Here is a 21,813-nt window from a genome sequence, read left to right as displayed (position 1 = left end):
AGCTGCTTTTAAAAAACTTTTTCAGGAAGACTCCATGAGCGTGGAACTCCCACTAGGCTACCCCAGCCCAGTGACAGTAGACCAGACAGGAGACAGCCTGGTCAATGAATTTACAACTGGAATCCCGGTGCTGAGTGGAGAGATCAGTGCCCCTGAAGACTTTAATAATTTTGTTTCATCTGAACCTGTGTTCCCTACCAAACCCTCCAGAGAACCATTTCAGGACAAATCTCCTCCAGACACAGAAGATATTGTTACTGACCACCAAAGTTTCACAGTGCCTTTCAATGCTCTGGGTGGCACTAGCAGTCCTCCAAAACCAGAGGGTTCCTATTTGCCTCCTCCAGCAGATGATTCTGCTAGCAATGACTTAATCACTGATGGCTATGAGTCTCCAATGGAGCAGGCTACCACGCTGGCAGCTTACACCACAGGTAGCTTTACCCCACCTAATCTCCTGCAAGCCAGAGATGAGCACGGTGAAGCTGAGGAGAAGAAAGAACTGACTGATATAGCAGAATCACCTTTCAAGGAAGCAGAACAAGATAGCCTGTCTGTACAAGGTAAGACACAAAAGATTTTTCCATAAGAGAGAGTAGGAGAGATCTGGTTGTTATTACACATACAGTCACGTATAATTACAGTAAGAATTCCTTTCAGTTGTGACAGAAATTTTTCTGGACCATCAAAAGTGAAAAGTTTACATTTCTGATGCTCATTTCAGGAAAATCCTAATGTACCTGACTTCAAGGTTGCCAATGCAAAAAAAAAAAAAAAAAAAAACCAAACCACAAACCAACCAACCAAACAAAACCAACAAAAACAAACAAAAAAACCCCAACCAACAACAAATGCCTAAGGATAAGGCACACTTTCTACAGGGTATTATGGTAAAAATTCAAAAAGGCAGAGCAAAAAGACATGTCAGGAAAAAAAAAGAAAATAAAAGGAAATCCCAGGCTAACACAAAAAATTCTGGTATATACATGGAAGGTAAATTACTTTGGGTTCTACAATCAGATTTGGATGATAGCAGCGAGAGTATCATGAAATAATTTATTCTAAGTGAAGAGTACCATGGGTCAGAAAAGTTTACACATCTACAGCTGAAAAACTTTTAAAATTTCTGGTTTTGATGTTTATTTATTCAGTTTTATCCACACAGTAGGGTTTTTTAGAGGCACCCAGATATATGAGAAAAACACATAATAAATCAAAGAAGTACATACATACATATGTCTGGGTAGAGAAAAGTCTGTATAATTTAACCTTTAAAATGAAAAATACATGATAGACACGTTTCCCACAGATATCAGAAAAGGTTTGGCACTGCAGATGAAAAGAGTTCGCACAAAGACAGTAGGGCCATCTTTAGGGCACAGGCAAATTAGGCTTTCCCCTGGAACAGCAAAATGTCGATAAGGCTGCTGCCTCCATCACCACCAGCAGCAGCCTGGAAAGCCGCGCTAGATGTGGTGTGGGGGCAACCGGGTTGTACGGGGCAGCAGCCTCCACCAGCAAAGCAGCGACGGTTCCTGCCGTTGCCTTCCATCTGTCCCAGCTCTTGTGTACTCCCTCTCCTGCTCCCTGACCTGGCCCTACCAACTCAGCGTTAGGGCAGTAAACTTTCATTTTATTTACACTTCTAAGAAGCCTGTGTGAGATGCAAGAGGCTACTGCAAACACATGGAAGGAGTTAGTTCTTTGATGAATATTCGGATGTGCTTTGTCTCAGATTTTTGACTGCCCTTCTCAAAAGAAAAGCAGAGAGGAGGTAAGAACTTCACACAAATCAGCGTGATTCTCTGAAGTCCCCATGTAATCTCTAAGCAATATTAAAAAAAATCTGCAAAGAAGAACAAACAAAAACCAAATTCAGTTGCAAAATTCCCACATTAGCTTGCACAACCACACTCAGTGCTTCTGGATGCCCAAGAATGTCATTCCTCAAAGCTTTTAGGTTTGCTCCCTGCTTCAGGGAAGTCCCCTGCTGCCATAGAAAGCTCTGTCCCTGTTCCACCACTCCCTCCTTGCTCAGTCCTTAGCCTTTCACGTCCCACCCTGCACTCCAGAAGCCTCTTGGAGTGTGCATAATGAACCCACCTCCCCCTTTCAGGATGTTCCTCCTGACCCAGCATGCCCAGAAAGAGCAAGAAGGCACCTTCATCCCTGCTGCCTGGCCACATCCTGTAAGGCAGACAGGCAACGTTTGCATAGCTGATCGGAAATACCCCACTGCGTGGTGATCACATCCTTCACCACGGGCCCACACGGCAGAAACGTGGCAGGGGGGATGCCCATGTAATGTACTGTCTATAGTATTGTCCTTTCTGGATCCAGTAAATAACAAGATCAGCATTTTAAAGAATAAAGAATGTAAAAGCTGCCACTGGGGATCATACACTCATCAGTTCTGGCCAGGGAAGAGCACAGTATATTCCACGGACATGTTGCTCCTCATAGTTTACGTACTGAATAAGAACTTCCTGTTCTATAGTCTTGCCTTTATACACGGAGTTCTGAAGTGAGAGAAAAGCAAAGACTTTATGATTAGCAGAGTGACTTAAAGGTTAGAAAATCACTTCTTATAAGAACCAATTGTGAAATGTTCCTGAAAATAAAGTTTATGATGAAAAGTGTTAAACACAACTATTTCTGAATGTGTGCTGAGAAGTAGTGCTACTGACGAAAGCACAGCATACCTTCAAATAACAGTACAGCATACCTTTAAATAACATTCATTATAACTGTGGAAAAGTGTTACATTTGCAGGGGGGAAAAAGGTCATATGCATTTTTCATTCTATTCACTCATTGGGTTAGGGATTTGATATCATAAAAACCACATAAACCCACATATCTATTTTGCAGTTTGCTAAATAGCTGAAAAACCTTGTAGCCTAACAGCTCCAAACGACTGAAGAGAAGCAGCGGAGGGTGTTTGACCCACCAAAAATGCAGAGCAATTTATGCTGAAGATACTAGTCCCATTCCTTTTCTTCAGATCAAAAATTGTAAAGAATTTGTTTATTGCAATGTATTATAGTTACTGCCTGACTGGTTTTCACTGGATGAGAGGAGGGATACCAGAGGTGGACCTCTCTCTGGTCCCAAGGTTCAAGCTTCCTTGATTGTTCCGCTGTCACGGTGTGGGACCACAGTTCATTTGACTCTCACACAGGCTCCAAGACCTCAGATCAAAATGGGGATTAGATTATGGGCTTCTAAATGATCCTCGGAGACAATACATTGCATAGTTTGATGAATTTCAGTGTCATCAGGCAAATAGCAGGATCAAGGGAAATTTTAGGAAGGATAATACAAATGGAAAGTTCACCACTTAATAACCCAGATTTCTGCAATAAAAGTGTTTCATACAATTGTAAATTCAGTAAAAAAATACATAAATGTTCTTCTTCCTAAAGCCATTATTGCCAGTGCTGAAAGAACATGGAATTGTTCACTTAAAGAGGTGTGGATCTTCTGTAATTGTGGGTTTGATCCTGTAACCGCCTGGTACCAACCCTTTAAATATTGTTGCACATTCGGGTTGGAACCAGTCAATCTGCAAAACAGAATGAACTCTCTAGAGCTGTAAAAAAAAGCTTCCCCAAAATAAGGCCCACTATCTTGTTCCTCCCTGTGGAACACAAGTTATGTCTAAAACAAGCACTAGAATGTAAGAATTAACGATCATTCTGCAGCTGAGCAGGAGAAAAATGATTGTTCCCTGTCTGAAAAGAAGGGATGCCGTGTTAGCAATGGCACAAGCTGTAGTTATACTTGCTTAAGATCTTAGAGTACACAAAACATACTGCATGCTTAAGAGAAGAGATGTTGAAAATCTATTTACTGAGTTCTTAAAAGAGTCAATAATGTAACTACTTTAACCGTGCCTACTTGAGGTCACTGAGTAAATCAATAAAAAAAATTCTTTCGCAGGTCCCAAAAAGATGATTAGGCTCAGTCTCACACACACAAGTACACACAAAGTTCTGCATACAGTATCTAGGGAAAGGAACGTAAAAAACAGATGAGGGGCGAGGAGTCAAACTAACAAGAGGTGTCCTTTTCAGCCATGCAGGGTGGGATTTGTCAGGCTTGGGCAAACAGTGGGAGGAGTGAGCCAGGCGCGGGTGTGAAGCTTCTTTCGGATGGTACTGTGCTCATTCCGGGCTGTGATGCTGTCCACGGGCAGGAACGAGCAGGCCAGTGAGGATCAGACAGCCATGCTGGCCAAGCGGTGATGGCAGTTACTGCACCCCTTGAAGTAGCCCAGAACTATTAGGAAGACGATAAGCTGTCTTTAAAGTAAGCCTAACCTTTGAATTTCAAACTCTGTTTGGAGATTTCTCAATAGAATTAAGACAAAAACCCTGGTACACATTTCCTGACCTCTTATTGAAAAGTTCTGAAATGCCTGGATCAGATGTCATGGTTTAAACATTTGACTACTCAAAAAGGCACCTTCAAAGTCTAGGCTATTTCCATTGTCCATTTACCATCAGGACATAAAAAAAAAATAATAATGCTTTTTTCTACTGTCTGAGATGATACCTGTTCAGTGTTCTCTAGCGTTCATCTTCTTAATATTTTTTTCCCCCTCTGGAGTTAACTTGCCAATCTCTCTTCTGTATCGCTAAATTTCTTCTTCCTCTCTTTGCAGTCTTCCTGTGTCTCTGTCTAAAACAGTATGTCCATTTAGAAAGGAAGCCACTTGTGTAACGTATTAGACAGATATTTCAACAACCAAGAAAATTTTAGCAGGAAGCCCAAGGCAAACAAATGTATAAACAAAAGAGTTCATGAAGTCTGTAACAACAAGAATGATATACTTTTACTTTCTCAACTGTAAGAAGAATTTTAATTTGTACTTGTTTTAATTGTAGCTACTAACAAATTATACAATCCAGGTAAATGGTTATTCCAAAATCCTGACCATCATGGAGGAAGCAATATCTCTGGAGAAGTTATTCCAGAATTATAGGACAAAATAAAGCTAGGAGTAAAATACTTCAGCTATTCTGTTGTACTACATCTCAGTCCCACCAGCCTGGATATCCTCAAGCTCTCCAGAAAGACTCTGAGAGAAGACGACTCTACAGGGTGCATCACAGAGTTGTTGCTGAGAGACAAAAACACTGATGAGGAGTAGATGCTGGTCACTGATGGCAAGTAGATGCTGGTCACAGTTACATATGTGTAACTGATAAGAACCTCATTAATTTCCATAATTGCTCTCATGTTCATACAGCCTTGTTGTGCGTAGTCGCCTTTGATATCTTCCTCCTGCCCAACAGTTAATTTAGTTGTGCACTCCTCACTCACTACTATTGCTAAGCAATCTCTAGAAAAACTCAGTTTTATGGATGTTTGGGGATTCTTTCTGCCACTGCTACATCTCCAGCTGCCTAAGCACCACCTGTGCTGAGCACAGCTTTCTGTTTGGCATAGCCAGCATTGTCATGGAAAAGAAAACCCCATTACTTTTTGCAAGAACCGCTCTGGATGTTCCCAGGATTGGAATCCACTCGTTGTGACAGGAATGCTCACCAGTTTTTTCACATTGATGGTTACACAGGGTAAGAACTCCTCTCTTTCCTTGCATGTTTTTCTGTTTTTCTTATTTTTTCTTTGACCATAAACTGACAGATTTTCTCAATATTCTCCCCCATCAGCTCCCCTCGGTGCTCTTTCACTTGTTGCTCGCCACTTCAGATGTGCAAATAATGCTTTTCATGAAGGTGCTGCTTCAGTCTGATGCTTGGAGAAGTGAACAGGTAGGTCTAGCTACCTCATTTTCTCAAGCATTATATACAATTGATTAGCCTAAAAGTTATCTGTGAATTGAAGATGAAGCTGAATGCAAAAGTTTCAGCAGGCCCATATTAGGACACATCAGATTTAAGAAAAAGTTCATAGTACGTTCACTGTTGTGATAAAGTTAGAATTGCATACTCTGAGTCCTACAGGTATCCTGAAGCATTCTAAACATATCAGAGTGTGTGATTAGCATATGGCCAAAATTTAATGACAGCCTGCTGCTCAGCTATCTCTGAACAACCTGAATAGAACAAAACCTGCATCACGTCTTCAAAACATACTTAAAAATGCTAAAATGAAATGACTAATCCAAGCAAAAAGGTATGAGAGAAACAGAGTGCTATCTATTTTCCCAATTTAACACATCACTTGTTTAAATTATTAAGCTATCCAGTCACTTCAGTTCAGTTTTACTTTAAGGTTAAGCTTCGCTTCCTTCAAATATGATTTCTTATTCATGCCCCCCCAAATACACAATATAAATGCACATTAACCAAAATAAGCAAAACTTTATATGCAATTGGTAATTCCAATGACTCATTGAAATTACTGTGTGAAGTACAGAGAACAATTTATATTTCTGCTAAGAAAATTTGCTTATCCAGAGGCAAATCTTCTGAGCTACATGTGTAATGAAAAATGTAACACTTCATTCTCCACCTATGTAGATAACAGGAAGGTATCTTCCTGACTGATTAAACAAGAAGTTTTATTCATGAATGACATCTTCATACCTGAGGATTTCAATTCCTAAGCAGTAAAACTTGCCATTCAGTACCTTTCAGTAAAACTTGCCATTGTTTTGATTTATTTTTCTAGAGATCAGGAGGAATGAGGTTGGAAAAATACCGCAGCAGTAATACATTTCCCCTAAATGTATACGTAGTCTAGAGCAGTGGCTGAAGGCCTGGCTAAACTTGTCTCAGATCAGTAAGAGAAGTTGCATTCTCATCCCTATCAAAATATCTTATTCCTCATTTCAGAACTGGGCATGAGCTGCCACTCTAAAGTGAAACAATTATAGATCAAAATTACGCTGAACAATTCTTGCAGAACTTCAGAATATGCCTACCTGATACTGCAAAGGTCCGATAAAGAAAAAAGGTAGTGTGGCTTGAGGAGAATGATGCCTGAAGGCATCAGGACAGACAACTTTGCTGGTGATAGATGGAGAATACACGCAGCATCGGGTGCAGTTACAAAAAAAATTCTTCCTCCTCTGTTGGGAAGGGCTAATGAGAAAGAATCAGTTTCTCTTTGTCCAGGCACATCTGTTACAATCCATTGTTCTCCTCTTTTATTGACAATTTCTCTTTAAATATTGTAAGGTTAGTACTAGTTATACCTAGTATTCCTTTCATGTGGAGGGAGCAATGTAGTTTACAGACAGCTAACTAATTATTTTTTGCCTTGGTTTAGTTTCGCATTTCATCTGTAAGTTCTATGATCAGTGACTCTTTCTTTTCGTTACAGTACCAAAAAAATGGTATCTTTGTATTATCAGCACTACCCAACAACGGTTAAGAAAAGTTAAATGCAATCCATGTACCTTAATCCAACCATTTTATGTGACAACAATCCCAAATATTTATTTAAATGTCATTTTTTGGAAAAACTAGCATATGTCTTAAGACTTGTGCACCCCGGTGCTATATGAAGGTCTCTTAGGGAATTTCAAAGCAAACCTGGAGCTAAAGGCTGTCTGGATCCATTTTACCGCACTGTGTAGTTCTTGCTGGTTTTAACATTTAAACTGCCTGCTCCCTAACAACAGTGCTCTGGCTATTGTGACACATTTAACAAGCCAAGTCAGCGCTAAGGCATCTGGTCCGAAGCCATTATCAATATCACTCAAACTGAAATGAATTCTTACAATGCAACGGAGTGTAAAACCAGCGGGATCTTCCCAGTTAAATATCTACTTCCACCTCTCTCTCACAGAGTCACTTGTTCCGTTTCAAAACTATGATAAAAATCAGATTACTTGCATCCGAGGTACAATGGTTTAGAAGAATAAAATACTCCTTATTCTGTGAGTTTCATTCCATTAATTCCACGGTTTACCCCTAGAAGTGACTATATAGTATGAAAAAAAAAAAAGTGTATTTAGTGTTTTCATTTTCCTTGGCAAGTCTTAAAGTGCTGACCTGATGACAAGATTTTAAGAGTCATGGGTTTTAACTTTCTAATTTCATGTTTGTCTTTTCTGTTTTTAGGTCCTTGGGTCAACAAATTAATTTATATCATGTGACTTCTATTTTGTTTTTACCATTTTGCAAACTAATAAAATTCAATACCACAAAACTTTCTGATTGTCCCATCACCTACAAAAATCTGCTGCCTTTTTTTTTTTTTTTTTTTTTTCTATTACAGACCTGAGAAAAATAGAGAAAGTTGGCAGGGATTTGGAGGGTACATTCAATTCTGAAGGACAGGTATTGTAACCTGTCAGATTTTGGTTTTAATCACTCTAAAGTAAAATAAATCAAAAATAGTATTCCAGGTTCTTCATTTTGGGAGCTCCAAAATCATTACAGTGGCTTGCAGGAGTATTTGCAACATTTAAATGGGTGTTTCTTAATGATTCCTGGTGTTTGTAAAGCTTTAGGTTATTTTCACACAGACTTCATTATTTTAAACTCATGAAATAATAAATTTTTCAATTTCAATTGTAGACCAATCATTTCTTTAGTGAGGACTTTAACCATAAAAGTGACTTTTAGAGCACGCGAGCACTAGAATGTCATTTTATCTAGCAATCTCAGTAGCAGATGAGGTAAAGGTTCTGTAAATGGTAAAAGTGACTTGTCATGTTACGGAAATAATCTACATGTGACCTTCTGTCCATACAAGGTACCTAATTATACACCTGTCCGTATAGTATTCTTATAAAATTCAGGAATGCCGCCTTAACATCCAACTTTATAATCCCTTAATTACAAGCGTGAGCACTGTTAACTGCCTAAAGCAATCGACATGGAAATACTGACTTTTCTTCTGCTGTTGTCAGAAGAGCACTGAGGCAAATGGACGTTTCCGCATCTTTTCCGAGTCTCAACTTGGGGAGGCAGGACTGAGGGTTGCAGGCGTCAGTGGAGAAGGAGTTCTGCTGGTTTCACTGGCCACCGAACCTGTCCTCTGGGGAGTTCGTACAGACGGACAGAACGACAGACAGACATCGTTCTGGCTCTTCTGGCTTGGCCTTACAGTCAGGAAGACAATCAGTAATTATGTGCTGCGAGACATGTGTTGTGACATGTTAGGTTAATGATCCTCTTCTCTTAATTCTCTTAATCCTCATCTTGCTTGTGGCCTAGTGGAAAATGAAAGACCTCAAACAGAAATTCAGCACTTTATCTGTATGTATACAACAGTCCTGCATCCGGGGATTTTGTGGCATTTCAGGCACCAACAAAATATGAAAATTTGAATCCGGCTACTTGCTGTACCAGTCCATCTGGTATTTATATCAGCAGAGCTGCCCATAAGAAGATTCTTACCCTGCATTGTGGACTAATCTCTTAATTGCACACTACATTCGTTAGTTATTTTCTTCAGCCAGCACGTATACAACTACATACATACATATTGTAATACTATGACTTTCATATATGGGACAATATCTGTCAGTGGACTTGGAAAATTTGTCTATTGCTGATAGGAAATGTCAATACTTATTAATCTCAAGAACGAAATGAAATGGCAGGACTTCTTAACGTATAACCTTCTGGGCCTGCTTATTAATGCAAACCCACTAGAAAAATTACTTGTGACAATTTGACCTTTCCCAAACAATAACCCCTTATTCATGGTCAATTAGGAGGGTTTTCCTCACTTAAAAAAAAAAAAATCTAAAAGAGGACCAACTAATTAGAGACCTATAATAAAGTTGTTGAAAAGGCAGTTGATTTTTTCTGATAAGTCAAACCTATGTATTTTACTCTCTTTACAGTTGGGAATAAATGCCTACATGACGCACTCTTTTTACAGAGATTTAATATAGCAATGCACGCAGGAAATTGCCTCTTAATTTAGTGTTTACACATCTTTGCCAACAGCAGTTTAATTTTAGATATAAAACTCTCCTCAGCACAATATTTTCCTGCCTTGTCCATGTAATACAAAAACACATCTGGAGAGTTCAGTGAACATCTTTGTGGGAGGGTAAGTGGTGGCCGAGAGTTAGAGCTGAGATTTTTTATTGCTGACAGCAGTTTTTAATTCCATGCTATTGTTTAATTTTCAGTATGGTTACTCTGGGGGTATATTTGAGTTCAGCATTTTATCATGCTCTCTATGGCTTTCCTACACCTGAATGATAACGTGGTAGACCAAACTGTATGCTGAAATGAAATATGCTGGGACTAAGAATGTCTAAATCTTCAGCGTCCATACTTTTAGAAGTTTCATAAAATAATTGCCTGTGTTTTTCTATCTTTTTGATGTAAAAAATCTCATCTACAGGGCTATCTGGGTGAAGTTTTACAAATAATTGCTTTATGATGAACCAGTTTAAGTGTATTTTGCGTTCCATTACAAAATTATATATATATATGTGCATATAGAATCAAGGAATAGTTGGCGTTGGAAGAGGCTTTTAAAGGTCATCTAGTCCAGCCCCCCTGCAATGAGCAGGGACATCTTCAACTAGATCAGGTTACTGAGAGCCCCGTCCAACGTGGCCTTGACTGTCTCCAGGGATGGGGCTTCTACGACCTCTCTGGGCAACCTGTTCCAATGTTTCACCACCCTCATTGTAAAAAATTTCTTCCTTACATCTAATCTGAAAGCCAATATATAGTGGATTTAAATATAAAAATATATAAGATGTATAAAATTTTTATATATGAAATCAACATTTTAAATGCAAAGGGGTGGGGTTTTTTTTTAATTCCAAATATCTAGGTCTTTGTTTCGTGCATAGTTTTTAGCTCCTTAGGATTCATTTTTATCAGTCTCATGCAGACAGTAGAAAAGCCTAGCAAAACCAGTTGCAAATCTCTTTACTGCTGATTCCAATACTTGTGTAGGCAAGTCTTGCATCAGTACTGTGACACGTGTTAGACAAAGTGCAACCAACAGAAGGGGTCAGTAACAGCTGGGGTCAGGACTGGTGGTGTGCTTCAGTGAGCACTCAGCAGCCTTTCAGGTGAGCCCCTTGACTTTCATGTTGCAAGGGACTAACACCACCTCCGTGGTCAGTCACCGTCTGGCCCAGCTGAGACAGTGACTGATAAGAATTGGCTGCTTATGAAAAAAGCTGGTACGTGCACAGAGATCATCTTGGTATGCCCTCAAGGCCTTTTAAGTTACTTTGCTTGTAATAAGGAGATGCCAAAAGACCTTTATAGTCTATGTATAGACTAAATATATATATACACACACACATATACACACAGTTATATACTAAATAGGTAATATATGTATGGTTATTCTGCTTCAAACTTGCCATTTCAGTACTTCTTTCTCCTGTAGTTACTTCTTTCTTTAAATATAATCTGCCTAACAAATACCATCATGATCATACACTCAAGTGTACGTTGTCATGCTGAGAGAAGGTTGCTCTGTGGAGCTGCAGGTTCATCCCATCGGTAGATAATCCTGCATTAAAGCCTCAAGCACTAATGCTAAGAAATCTGTTCTGAGTTCCCTTAACTAATAAGTGACTCTCACTCCTTATCAGCGTAACAAGTAACAGCAGGAGCTTTGTAAACAGAGAACATCACTACGCTTTGTTTTTCTAATCTGTCCGTATCCTTGATTACACAAGAAGCACGAGGACATGACAAGCAAAAAGCACCTCAAGTTCTCAATGAGTGATTAGGAGGACACCAAGCTATGGCGTAGCGTTTGGTGTTACAAGCGGAACGTGCAGCCACGGGATCCATACAGCACTTTGCTATTGGTTTTTGGCTACTCTCTAGGACTGGGGGGACTAAGACCGTAGCCCTTGTATTATACTGTCGGCAGTGCAAATTTACCTGTCACAACAAATAAAAGGAGACTGCACAACTGTGATAGTTTAAATGGGAATTTGCTGCACTCACTTTGTGGTCATGGTGTGCTTCCAGATCACCACAGTCTGGCCTTGCAGTAAAGGAGAATGCAGCACTTGGTCTTTTTCTGTATCCCATCCAACACAGATGCTTCATATTAGCAGTGTCCTTCAGAGTCTTTTTGAGAATCACCAGTGCTCCAAGATGACTTGTTATTTTGTAGACTTCAGTCATGAACAGCCCCTGGGGATGAGTGAGGGAGGTGGGGGGAGCTCATCATGTGAAAGGTAAGGAACTATTCTATAACCTGACAGAATGCTTTTTCCCTATGGGTCATAGGACGGGGCACTCCTGATCCTCAGGGCAAACCCAAATATCCTGATCTCACTTACTCAGGTTTTATGCTACCACACTTCCATTGATTTCAGTGAGTTTGCTGCTGATAAATATGGGATTAGAACTCAGCCCTAAATGTCAAACGCCAAATAGGTGAAATATAGTCTCTTATCAAGTGGGAATTTTTGTCATCTAAATCATCCTGGTTTCCAAATATCCTGCCAGTTAAAATGAGGCACTTGGGGGAAAATGCTTTCATGCGTGTAGACGAAGGCAACAAAATTAACTGTAAAAATTTGCCTTGTCCAACATGGGAAAGGGATACCAAATATTGAGATGAATGATCTTCAATAACTTACCGTCAGCCAGCTACTGTTAAGAGCACAACAGGCACCCTCTGTGGCATGCCACCGCTTTGCAGTTGCCTCCCCTAAAACCTGGTCTCTGGAAAACATGGGCAGCACCCAGGTCCTGCTGATTTGTTCCAACGTGCCAAAGTATAACAAAATGTCAGCTGTCCAGGCCGGTTTGGGAACTGTTTGGAAGAAGCATCTTTGGTGACTGCTCTAGTTTCAGCTGCAAGGTAACAGGGGAATCCTACATAACAGTAGCTAATAACCCGGTTTTGAAAAGAGGGGAGCATCTTGCAGGCAGTTACCTTACAAACATGCAATATTTTGTGCATCCAGAAAGCAGCAAATGTGGAAGGTGTCCTTTCCCTCATTACCCCTGGCAGAGTAGGCCATGTCTTGTTTCTAGAATGCTTTTTCACGTGTAGCTCTGAAAACATGTGCTGCTGCTGGGATAAACTTTGCTCTAGCACGAATTTGCCTGATATTCCTCAGCACCTTGCTGAAATACCACGTTAGCATCTGTTACTCAATAACTGTTAAAAACCAGTCTTAAAATACATCGTGCTTTCAGATGGGTTTATTTGTAATGAAATAACATTTGCACTAATTACTGATGTAGGGACTGCATAAATAGAAGCAGATGCATTAATGATCCTTCCAGGCTGCTTTACCTGAGTTCTGCTCCGGAGTATCCAAGGGTTTTTTAAATTGTTTCTAGGTTTGCTTTCCTGCAGAACACGCAAAACCCCCCTAGCTCTTCCCTTAGCCAAGACCTGTGAAACACCTGTATCAAATGGAAACCCTTAGAACTGAGAGTGGGAGGAGGAACACTCCAGTAACACCATGATACTGGTATTCCAGAGTAAAACTCACTGACCCTTCACCAGAGCCAGAACCACGCTGCCCTGCTGTCACACGGGACACAACGGAAAGTGTTTTCCTTTTTCAAAAAAACTTTAATAGTCCTTATCACTCTAATAATTGAGCACCTCAGAGAAATCAGTGAACCTCAATAATACTACGAGGAGCTGAAGAGATTGATTTAGATAACAGAAAATACGTAAGGGGAAAGTCAGGCATCCTACATAAATTCATTGTGTATGTTCTGAAGTCAACAGAAAGATACAGGCACTTCAGAAGATCCAACAGAAAGGTACAGGCACTTCAGAAGCTTCCCTACCAGCTGATAAGTGATTTTGCCTGCAGAGGGCTGTTAAAAGTCCTGTGTGAAGAACCCTCATAAGTATATCACTGAAAAAGGACAAAGTTATCAGCCTGGGTAGACGTCTGCTGCTTGGAGGCCATCGTTTTCTACGAAGTCATTGTGGCCAGGGAGCTGCAAGCCAAATTCAGACAGTCTCACTCATCACACTTTATATTTGGATTATCAGCTACAGCTATCACACATCCTAGATCCACGCCAAGCCTCAGTGGGGACCTCATAAAAGTTCAATGTCTGGATCAAATGGCTTCTTCAGGTGAACCAGATGATTTCTTAAGGTTTTAATCTGTTTTCACTGGTGCTGTTGTCTTTCAGGTAAATCGACACAGTTTGCATCTGCAGAGGCTGTACTGTTTTTCTTAACCACATTTTATGGTTACTGGCAAATAACAGCTTTAACCTCTCGAAGAGGGGAACAGAATGACTCTGGCATGCAAGTGATCCGAGCAGACAGCTCAAAGCTAGGTTCTACTCTTTCAGTCAATATAAGTTGACAGGGTGATTATGTACCTGCAAAACAAGAATGCGCTTTGGAATGGCTCAGGAAATATTTAGCAAGTGTAATTATTATTTAAACACAGCACCCTCAGAAATCTCATCACTCAAACACGTGGATGAGATATTTTATACCAGTAGTCCTTCCTTGGTGATGAAAATAAGATTTTCACGTTTAGATAGTGTTAAATCTTGTTTTTAGAAATGCTTCAGTGCAAATACAATATTCATGTTGTTTCCATGCTCGATGTTTGTTATGCTTGCTTTTCAAAATAGCTATTTGTTTTCCCCTGTTTTTCTGCAGCAGTTAAGATCATGGATGAACCAGAATCATCAGGCGATGACATTTTAGTTACAGCCAGCACTTACGAAACGTTGCCTTTCTTTATCGGTTCGAGTGACCTCTCTCCCACGCAGCCTGAAGATGTTATTACAGACGTGCTACCGTCAGACCAAACGGCACCGCTGCCCGCAGCGACCAGCCCATCCTACGGCCACTCTCAGATCATCGAACAGTCCCTTGAAGTACCAGGCTCCTCGGTGCCCCCATCTGAGAGCGTTCCTCCCGACGGCGCTGGGACGGGAGTGCAGGATATTGCTGCCGAGTTAGATCGTGTTGGCGTGATGAGCACGGCAGCGCTGGATGAAGTGGAGCATGGCAGCGGTTATATCTCGGTGCTGACAACTGAGCCCGCAGAAGCCACCCCAGCTCCTACGCTGAAGTATGTAACTACCAGCTCCATGACAACCGCAGCCAAAGGCAAAGAGCTAGTGGTTTTCTTCAGCCTGAGGGTAACCAACATGCACTTTTCTGATGACCTCTTCAACAGGAGCTCGCCAGAGTACAAAGCACTAGAACAACAGTTCATGCAATTGGTGGGTGAAAATCAACTTGGACAACGTATGCGATAGTCGGGCACAGTTTAAAACAAATACACTGGAGAGCATGTTGTTTTAACAATATCAGACCCTACTACAATTCGGTGTGATAAGCTGTATTTGTAAAGGACCGATAAGCCTGGGATGCTCTCAGGGTATGAAGAAAGAGTTTATGAAATCAGTGATGAAAGTTTTCGCTTGTTCAAGAGACTCCAGACATATGCCTGGCATGCAATTTATTTGGCTTTCTCTTAGATTCCTGTCAACATTATAGCAGTGCTGATTACATCTAAGGCTTGTGTCTACACACTGGATTTAAAAATAGGCCTTTTAAAATCTATCATAGCTTCACAGGGGGAATGTGATTAGATATGGATTTTCTCTACGGGTACAGCAGGGCAGCAGGGCAGCTCAGTAACAGGCCTGTTATGCTATGCCCTAACCTGCCTCGAGTGAACGTTTGAAAATAATTAAAGTGGGTTTTTGAGTGAGGTGATTTCCCCCCCCCCCCCTTCTAGATGAATAAACTCCCCAAGTGCTGTGCATTTCATTACAGGGGAAATTGCTGCCCATCCATCTCAATATATTATTGAGAAAGATGCAAGAGTCCAGAAGAAGATAGCGCGAAATAGAAAAGTGAATTTGGTGGTGGAGTTTAACAATCGTATTGAATTCAAAGAAATAAGTGCGTGATGTGGGTACTTGATAATGAAAAGTGACTATAAGAGAAATTAATTGCAGGTCGACATTGACAGTAATTTAAAATAAAGTCAAATTCCTGTTTTGCAGCTACTTCCATACCTTCAGTCAAACCTTACAGGTTTTAAGCACCTGGAAATACTTAACTTCAGGAATGGAAGCGTGATTGTGAACAGCAAAATGAAATTTGCCAGGACAGTGCCATACAATATCACGGAGGCAGTACACTGCGTTTTGGAAGATTTCTGTGATGCCGCAGCTCAACGCCTCAATTTGGAGATTGACAGCTATTCCCTGGATATTGAGCCAGGTAAGATTGAATTAATAATGTATGTGCAAAACCAAAATCAAGCAGATAATTTTTTCTAGATTGTTACAGCTTCAGAAGTATCACTGTTTTGGAAACAACAAAATTAGCAACAGCCTCCCAGTGATCAGGAGCAATGAGAAAATCCAAGATGTTGCAAAAATACCTGCAGACGTATTTTCATAGTATAAACAAATGCTGGGTGGAGGTGTTGGTCTGTGCACGTACACCAACTGCTGTTCAGAGCCGAACGTAAGGAACTAAACACTCTCTAGAATAAAGGCTGGGCAAAGACAGGTATGAAGAATGCTCATGTGCAGTTTATGGGACAGACTTATGCAAATCTTGCAGCTGAGTGTGTAAACATAATTTCTGGCGATTTTTTGCAATGTTGTAAGCCAACCTTAGTTTAGAGCATCATTAAATTTATTTTCAAAGGGCTACAGAGTTCAATACAGAAGGAGACAATTTCTAAGAATAATTGGATTCTACAGATACTCACTGACCAGAGCATTACTATATGTAGCACTGCATAGATTTGTAATTCCAAAATCTCTCCTGATTTAATACCTTTCAAATAAGTCACTAGTCTTTGTTAAACAGTAGAAAGTCAGTAACAACATATCTGGACACTATTGCAACGTCGGAAGCTTAACGTTTTCAAAAACTATATTGTTTTATGAAATTGAAGCCTGGATCTATTTTCAGGTTCTATTTAATTATTTCTGTGAATTATTTGATTTCATTGGCATGGAGAAGAATGACACCAATACCTTAACATGCAGACGCCTTTAGTAGTTTTGGTTAAGCTGGCTTTTTACATACAGATCTCTGACAACTCCAGAACAGCAACAAAAAAATAAATCCATTTACAATTCATGCAGGCAGTTTCTAATCTGGTTTAATTTTATGTAACTCCTTGTGATCGCTAAGAGTAGCGTGTGGTAAAGAAAGTTAACAAAATCACAGTCTTTAAACTTTCAAATACTGCCATGATAAACTGATGTTTCACTGAATAAGGTAATAAATGAGTTCACTAGAAAGAGTGAACTTTGGGCTACCACACGGTTCTCCGCTTCAGTAGTAAATTTTCATTAAATAAAAATTAAAATGAAAAAGTTGCTAAAATGCAAATACAGAAAAAAATTTAAATCTTTCATCTTCATCCATACCAGCTGCTTTACTGGTGTGATATTTTACCATTAATTCAAGAAAACTATATCACAATGAGTTTGCCGAGAGAGCTGTTCTTTCAAGGCTTGTGAGCAGCAGTAAAACGTCGAAATAGAAGAAAATATGTTTAGAAAGGCAGTATATTCCCATATAGGTGTTTCAAAGCCCTACTGCCTTTTGAATTAAAAAAAAAAAAAACAACTCAAAACAAAAACCAAACAAACCTCAGCCCGCTGAGTAAATTAAGGTAATTTAAGCAAATTCCTATTTATTGTGAAAGTAAGAGCCATCTAGTGGTAATAATGGTATACCTCCGTGAAACTCTGATGGGAACTGACAGTCCAAAATACATACCCAGGCTCAGCAGCTGCGAAGGGCTGACTGCAGTGGCCAGAGATAATACCATAAAGAATAACATGGAAGGCCTTTAAAAATACTTGCATGCTTTTTTTTCCTTTTCTTTTTGTAATCTAAACAAAGTGTAAACACAGAAAAGATGATCAGAAGTACGGCAGGTACGTAGCCACACACTTTATTGAGGAAAATGAAACATTATCACAAAATATGACCTTCTAACCCAGCGAAACGCTCGTGCCAAGCTCTCTTTGTCAAGCAGAAACGTGCTGAGACCTTTCGGGTGCCGCAGCACACCGCCCCGCGTAACGCTGAGGCAGAGACTGTGCCTCCTTACCAGCGGTAGCAACCTTTATGTCCACTACTATCAGGGCAAACCGGGACCATCAAAACCGGGGAGAGACTCAGAGGAGATAAGCAGCTAACGCAGCTGTTAATGCTTTAATCAATTAATCGTACAAACTCTTTTATTAACCATTTTTCCTTCAGAGTGCTCGGAGTGCAATTCTGTGTGGGATAAGAAAAGAATCTGTAAGAACTGATACCGCCTTTTGATTTGCCAGCTGCTTTTGTTTTGTTGGAGACTAAAATTTGTAATTCCCAATCAGTATCAGTGGTATCAATAACCAGAGCAAAGCACTTCTAACTTCTCTGTTTTTCTTTTTTCCCTTTTTTCTTTTTTTTTTTAACATAGAAGCAAGTGTTTGCCTGCAATAAAATTCCTTTGTAATTTATTGTATTACTCTGATGTCCAGTTGTTAGAGTTCACTTGTACAGTACCTACATTTACAGTCCAGGAGCAAAGTAGATCCCAAATTAACACGCACACTATGTACAGCAAAGGGAAACTGAGCATGCTAAAACTCCCTAGTCTAAAATTAAAATTAAAAAAAAAAAGGAACTAGCTATAGGATTATAGAGGGGTTAAAAGTGAACGGCTCTGCTGTTTCTACCAGTTAAGCATATCCAAGTACATGGTCTGAGATTTCCAGTACTGCTATAAAGAAGGCAATGCTCATTTTGCATTGAAATGAATATTACGGAAAGTCTGGGGCCATGAAGGGGCTCTGGAAGAAAATTCTCAGCCCAGACAGTACCTACAGGTACTAGCGACAATCTCCAGGATGCATCTCCTTTTTAAACTACAGATTTTTCTTCTTCAGAATTTTTAAGCCCACACAACTAAGGGCCATTTTTCTACCACACCGATGTATTAGGTGATTTTGATTTCTGTAGACCAGACCTGAGACCAAGCTCCCCTCTACAGCTGAGACTACATGGGCAAGCTTCCCTTGAACAGCTCCGGTTGCTCAGGACCCGCTGTCCTGCACAGTCCAGCTCGTATCTGTGTATCTGCTCTCACGTCCCTCCCTCTGCTCTCCTGTCTTGTCGTTGTACAGTTTTGGGGATTTTTTTCCTTTTCCGGATATACACGTCTTATTGAAACTGTTTGCTGGCAGGAAGAGAATTCGTATCCTCTCATCTGCTTCTCATCTTTTCCCTTCTGTCTAAGGGCTTTATCCACAGTACGCAGGAAACTGCCTCCATGAGACAAGACTGGTGGATGCAGCCCTCCTCATCGTCACCCCATCAGCACACAGAGGGGCTGGGCACCGCGTTAAAATTACTCCTTCTGGGTCTCTCTTTTTTTTTTTTTTTTTCCCTCATTTCTAGTAAGAAGCAGAGAATGGGAAGGGAGAAGTAGACTTGTGTGGCAGGCGAAGTTAGGACTTTAAGCCGTCTCTCATTTGGGCCTTCCTATGAACATCAGCAGGCTCATTTTGCCTTAATCTCTCAGACGCATCCCTTACTAATATTTAAAAAATATAAAAAAGCAAGTTTTCCCAATGCTAACACATCACTTCCAGAAAAGCTCTGCAAGTACATATTTTCTCTAAACAGTGCCAGTATTTCTAGGCCGCAGCCTCATAGTATTGTGCAATATTCAATAATCTAAGTCCCTCTCCGGTCATATCCTAAATTACGTGTTTAAGATGATTATAGCCGAAACTATTTCTTACACATATGCAAGACTGTAGCATAGTATCCATGAGTATAAAAGTAGCACTTACCGTAAAAAAGGATAAAAACATCCAAATGTGAAAATTCTTGTCAGTGAGATGAAAATGAAATCACAGCTTAACAGCGATGGGGTAAACGAATGTACAAGTAGACATAAGCTTGCATGCTTGCTGTGTCATCTACATAAAGAAGGACGTGTGTCTTTTATGCTAGACTGTATCTTCCTGTTAACACGCACAAGTAGCAGGCCAGTAAATGTGAATTTTTTTTTGTCTAGCTGCCACAAAACCTGCCAAGTTACTTTGGGGTAATGCATCAACTAATGATTTACCGATCCTTTCCAGCTGATCAGGCAGATCCATGCAAATTCATGGCATGTGACGAGTTTTCCGAATGCATAACGAACGAGGGGACAAAAGAGGCTGACTGCCTTTGTAAACCTGGTTACGCAAGCCAAGACGGATTACCCTGTCGGAGCCTGTGCGAGTTGGAACCCCATCTTTGCATCAACGGTGGGAAATGTGAGTTAGTTCCAGGAAGAGGAGCTGTCTGCAGGTAAATAAATGGTGCTTAACATGAATTCTGTTAACAGAGCCCTGATATATCTATTGAATGAGCAAGCAGGGCTGAGTATATACATTTCAACAGCATAAACTACGCTAGCAAACCAAGACCTCAACATTCAGACACTTCAAGCTACATTATTGCCATACCCTTCTTCAGTATAAATAGTCTCACTACGGATAAATCCATTTCTGACTGTTAGTACACACGGAACATCATGATCTAATTATTTTTTAGAGATGCTTTAGAAATTTATTAGAAATTTAGCATCACTGGCAGACATGACAAGAATGCAACCATGCATTCTTTTCAGACTTCCAAATACTTGGAAAAAAGAAATAACATATTCATGGTTTTGCTATTGATTACATACAGTATTGTAAGAAATTCCATTTTTCTAAGATGTATTAAAAGGGAAATTTGTATCTTATAAACACACGTATGAACACTATTCTGATTCCAGACCACCCAATAAAGCACGTGAAGGCTGAGGCTGCTTTCAGAGCTTTCTGGGAAAGGCTTAAAGATTAGCAGCTCCACATAACTGCAAACACATTCCATAAGGATTTTTACATTAAACGCTGTTAAACCAATATTGAGAACTACCACAGTACTTAAACATATTAATTCTCTTATAAAAGTACCATTTCATTGTAAGACCAGACTATCACGCATTACGTGAAGCGCTGTAAACCAGACCGGCACACGGTAGTTGACCAGCCATGTGTATAAGCAAGAGACAAGTTACAATTCTTACAAGTTACACTTGTTTATTCTCTCTTGATATTGACTTTATTAGGCTAATGATACCTCTTTTAGGATGTTTAGGATTAATGTCAAAAAATAAGACTACTGAGCAAATTATTCTTACGATAATTTCACTGTAACAACATAACTGCCATAGTTCGTTCTCTGCAGTGGGTGTCACAGAAATAATAATAGAAGATTCTATTGAATTGACACAGTTCCTGCTAAATTCCTGAACTGTGGAGTCACAGCGGTAGCATAGCAGCAGTATTTTGTGCTAGAAATCAGCCTGTGAGCTGAAGAGGTCCTCTTCAGAACTTTACTGACGTAGCAAAGGGTATAGCCTACTCCTCCAAGAGCAACGCACTAAGGAAAATAACACTTTTCCATTTCAGAAAAGCCCTGGCTTGATGTACAGTAATAACAAAATCAACATTTGGAATGGTAAAAATATTAAAAATAATAAATGAAACTTTTTGTGAATTTAGCAAGTTACAAACAACCTTACTGCCAGTCTTGGACCGACAACTTGTGCGAACTTGTACAGTCTGCAGAGAGAAAATTATAACCTATTATTTGCTTTAGTCAAGCACTTGTTTTGCTTGTGAATTTACTCAGAACCACACTAGTTTTTCCACTAACCGGAACCCCTGTGTTCTCATATAAAATATGGCAATCTTTTCCCTTGCCTTAAAGGGAGCTACTTGTAGTAGACCTCTTATTTCAGACCGTTCTACTCAGATTAAAGTCACCAATAAACAGAATACAGGCTTCAAAGATGTGTTTAGACATTACTCCAAAACGCACCCGAACTTCTAAGGTTCTAAACCACAAGGGTTATTTC

At 40.0% G+C, this 21,813-nt stretch overlaps 1 protein-coding gene across 1 annotated transcript in view; it reads left to right on the top strand.

Annotated features, from left to right (window-relative positions):
• IMPG1 (interphotoreceptor matrix proteoglycan 1) overlaps nucleotides 1-21,813 on the top strand; it is a 58,765-nt gene that overhangs the window by 32,542 nt on the left and 4,410 nt on the right. The window contains exons 12-15 of the mRNA XM_054821414.1: nucleotides 26-563; nucleotides 14,529-15,100; nucleotides 15,893-16,112; nucleotides 20,003-20,213. Of these exons, the coding sequence (XP_054677389.1) occupies nucleotides 26-563; nucleotides 14,529-15,100; nucleotides 15,893-16,112; nucleotides 20,003-20,213 (1,541 nt within the window). The remainder of the gene's footprint in view (nucleotides 1-25; nucleotides 564-14,528; nucleotides 15,101-15,892; nucleotides 16,113-20,002; nucleotides 20,214-21,813) is intronic.

The sequence above is a fragment of the Grus americana genome, chromosome 3 (genome assembly GCF_028858705.1).
Source record: "Grus americana isolate bGruAme1 chromosome 3, bGruAme1.mat, whole genome shotgun sequence".
Lineage (NCBI taxonomy): Eukaryota > Metazoa > Chordata > Aves > Gruiformes > Gruidae > Grus > Grus americana.
Note: the sequence above shows the minus strand (reverse complement) of the source record. Positions and strands in the feature narration are given on the sequence as shown.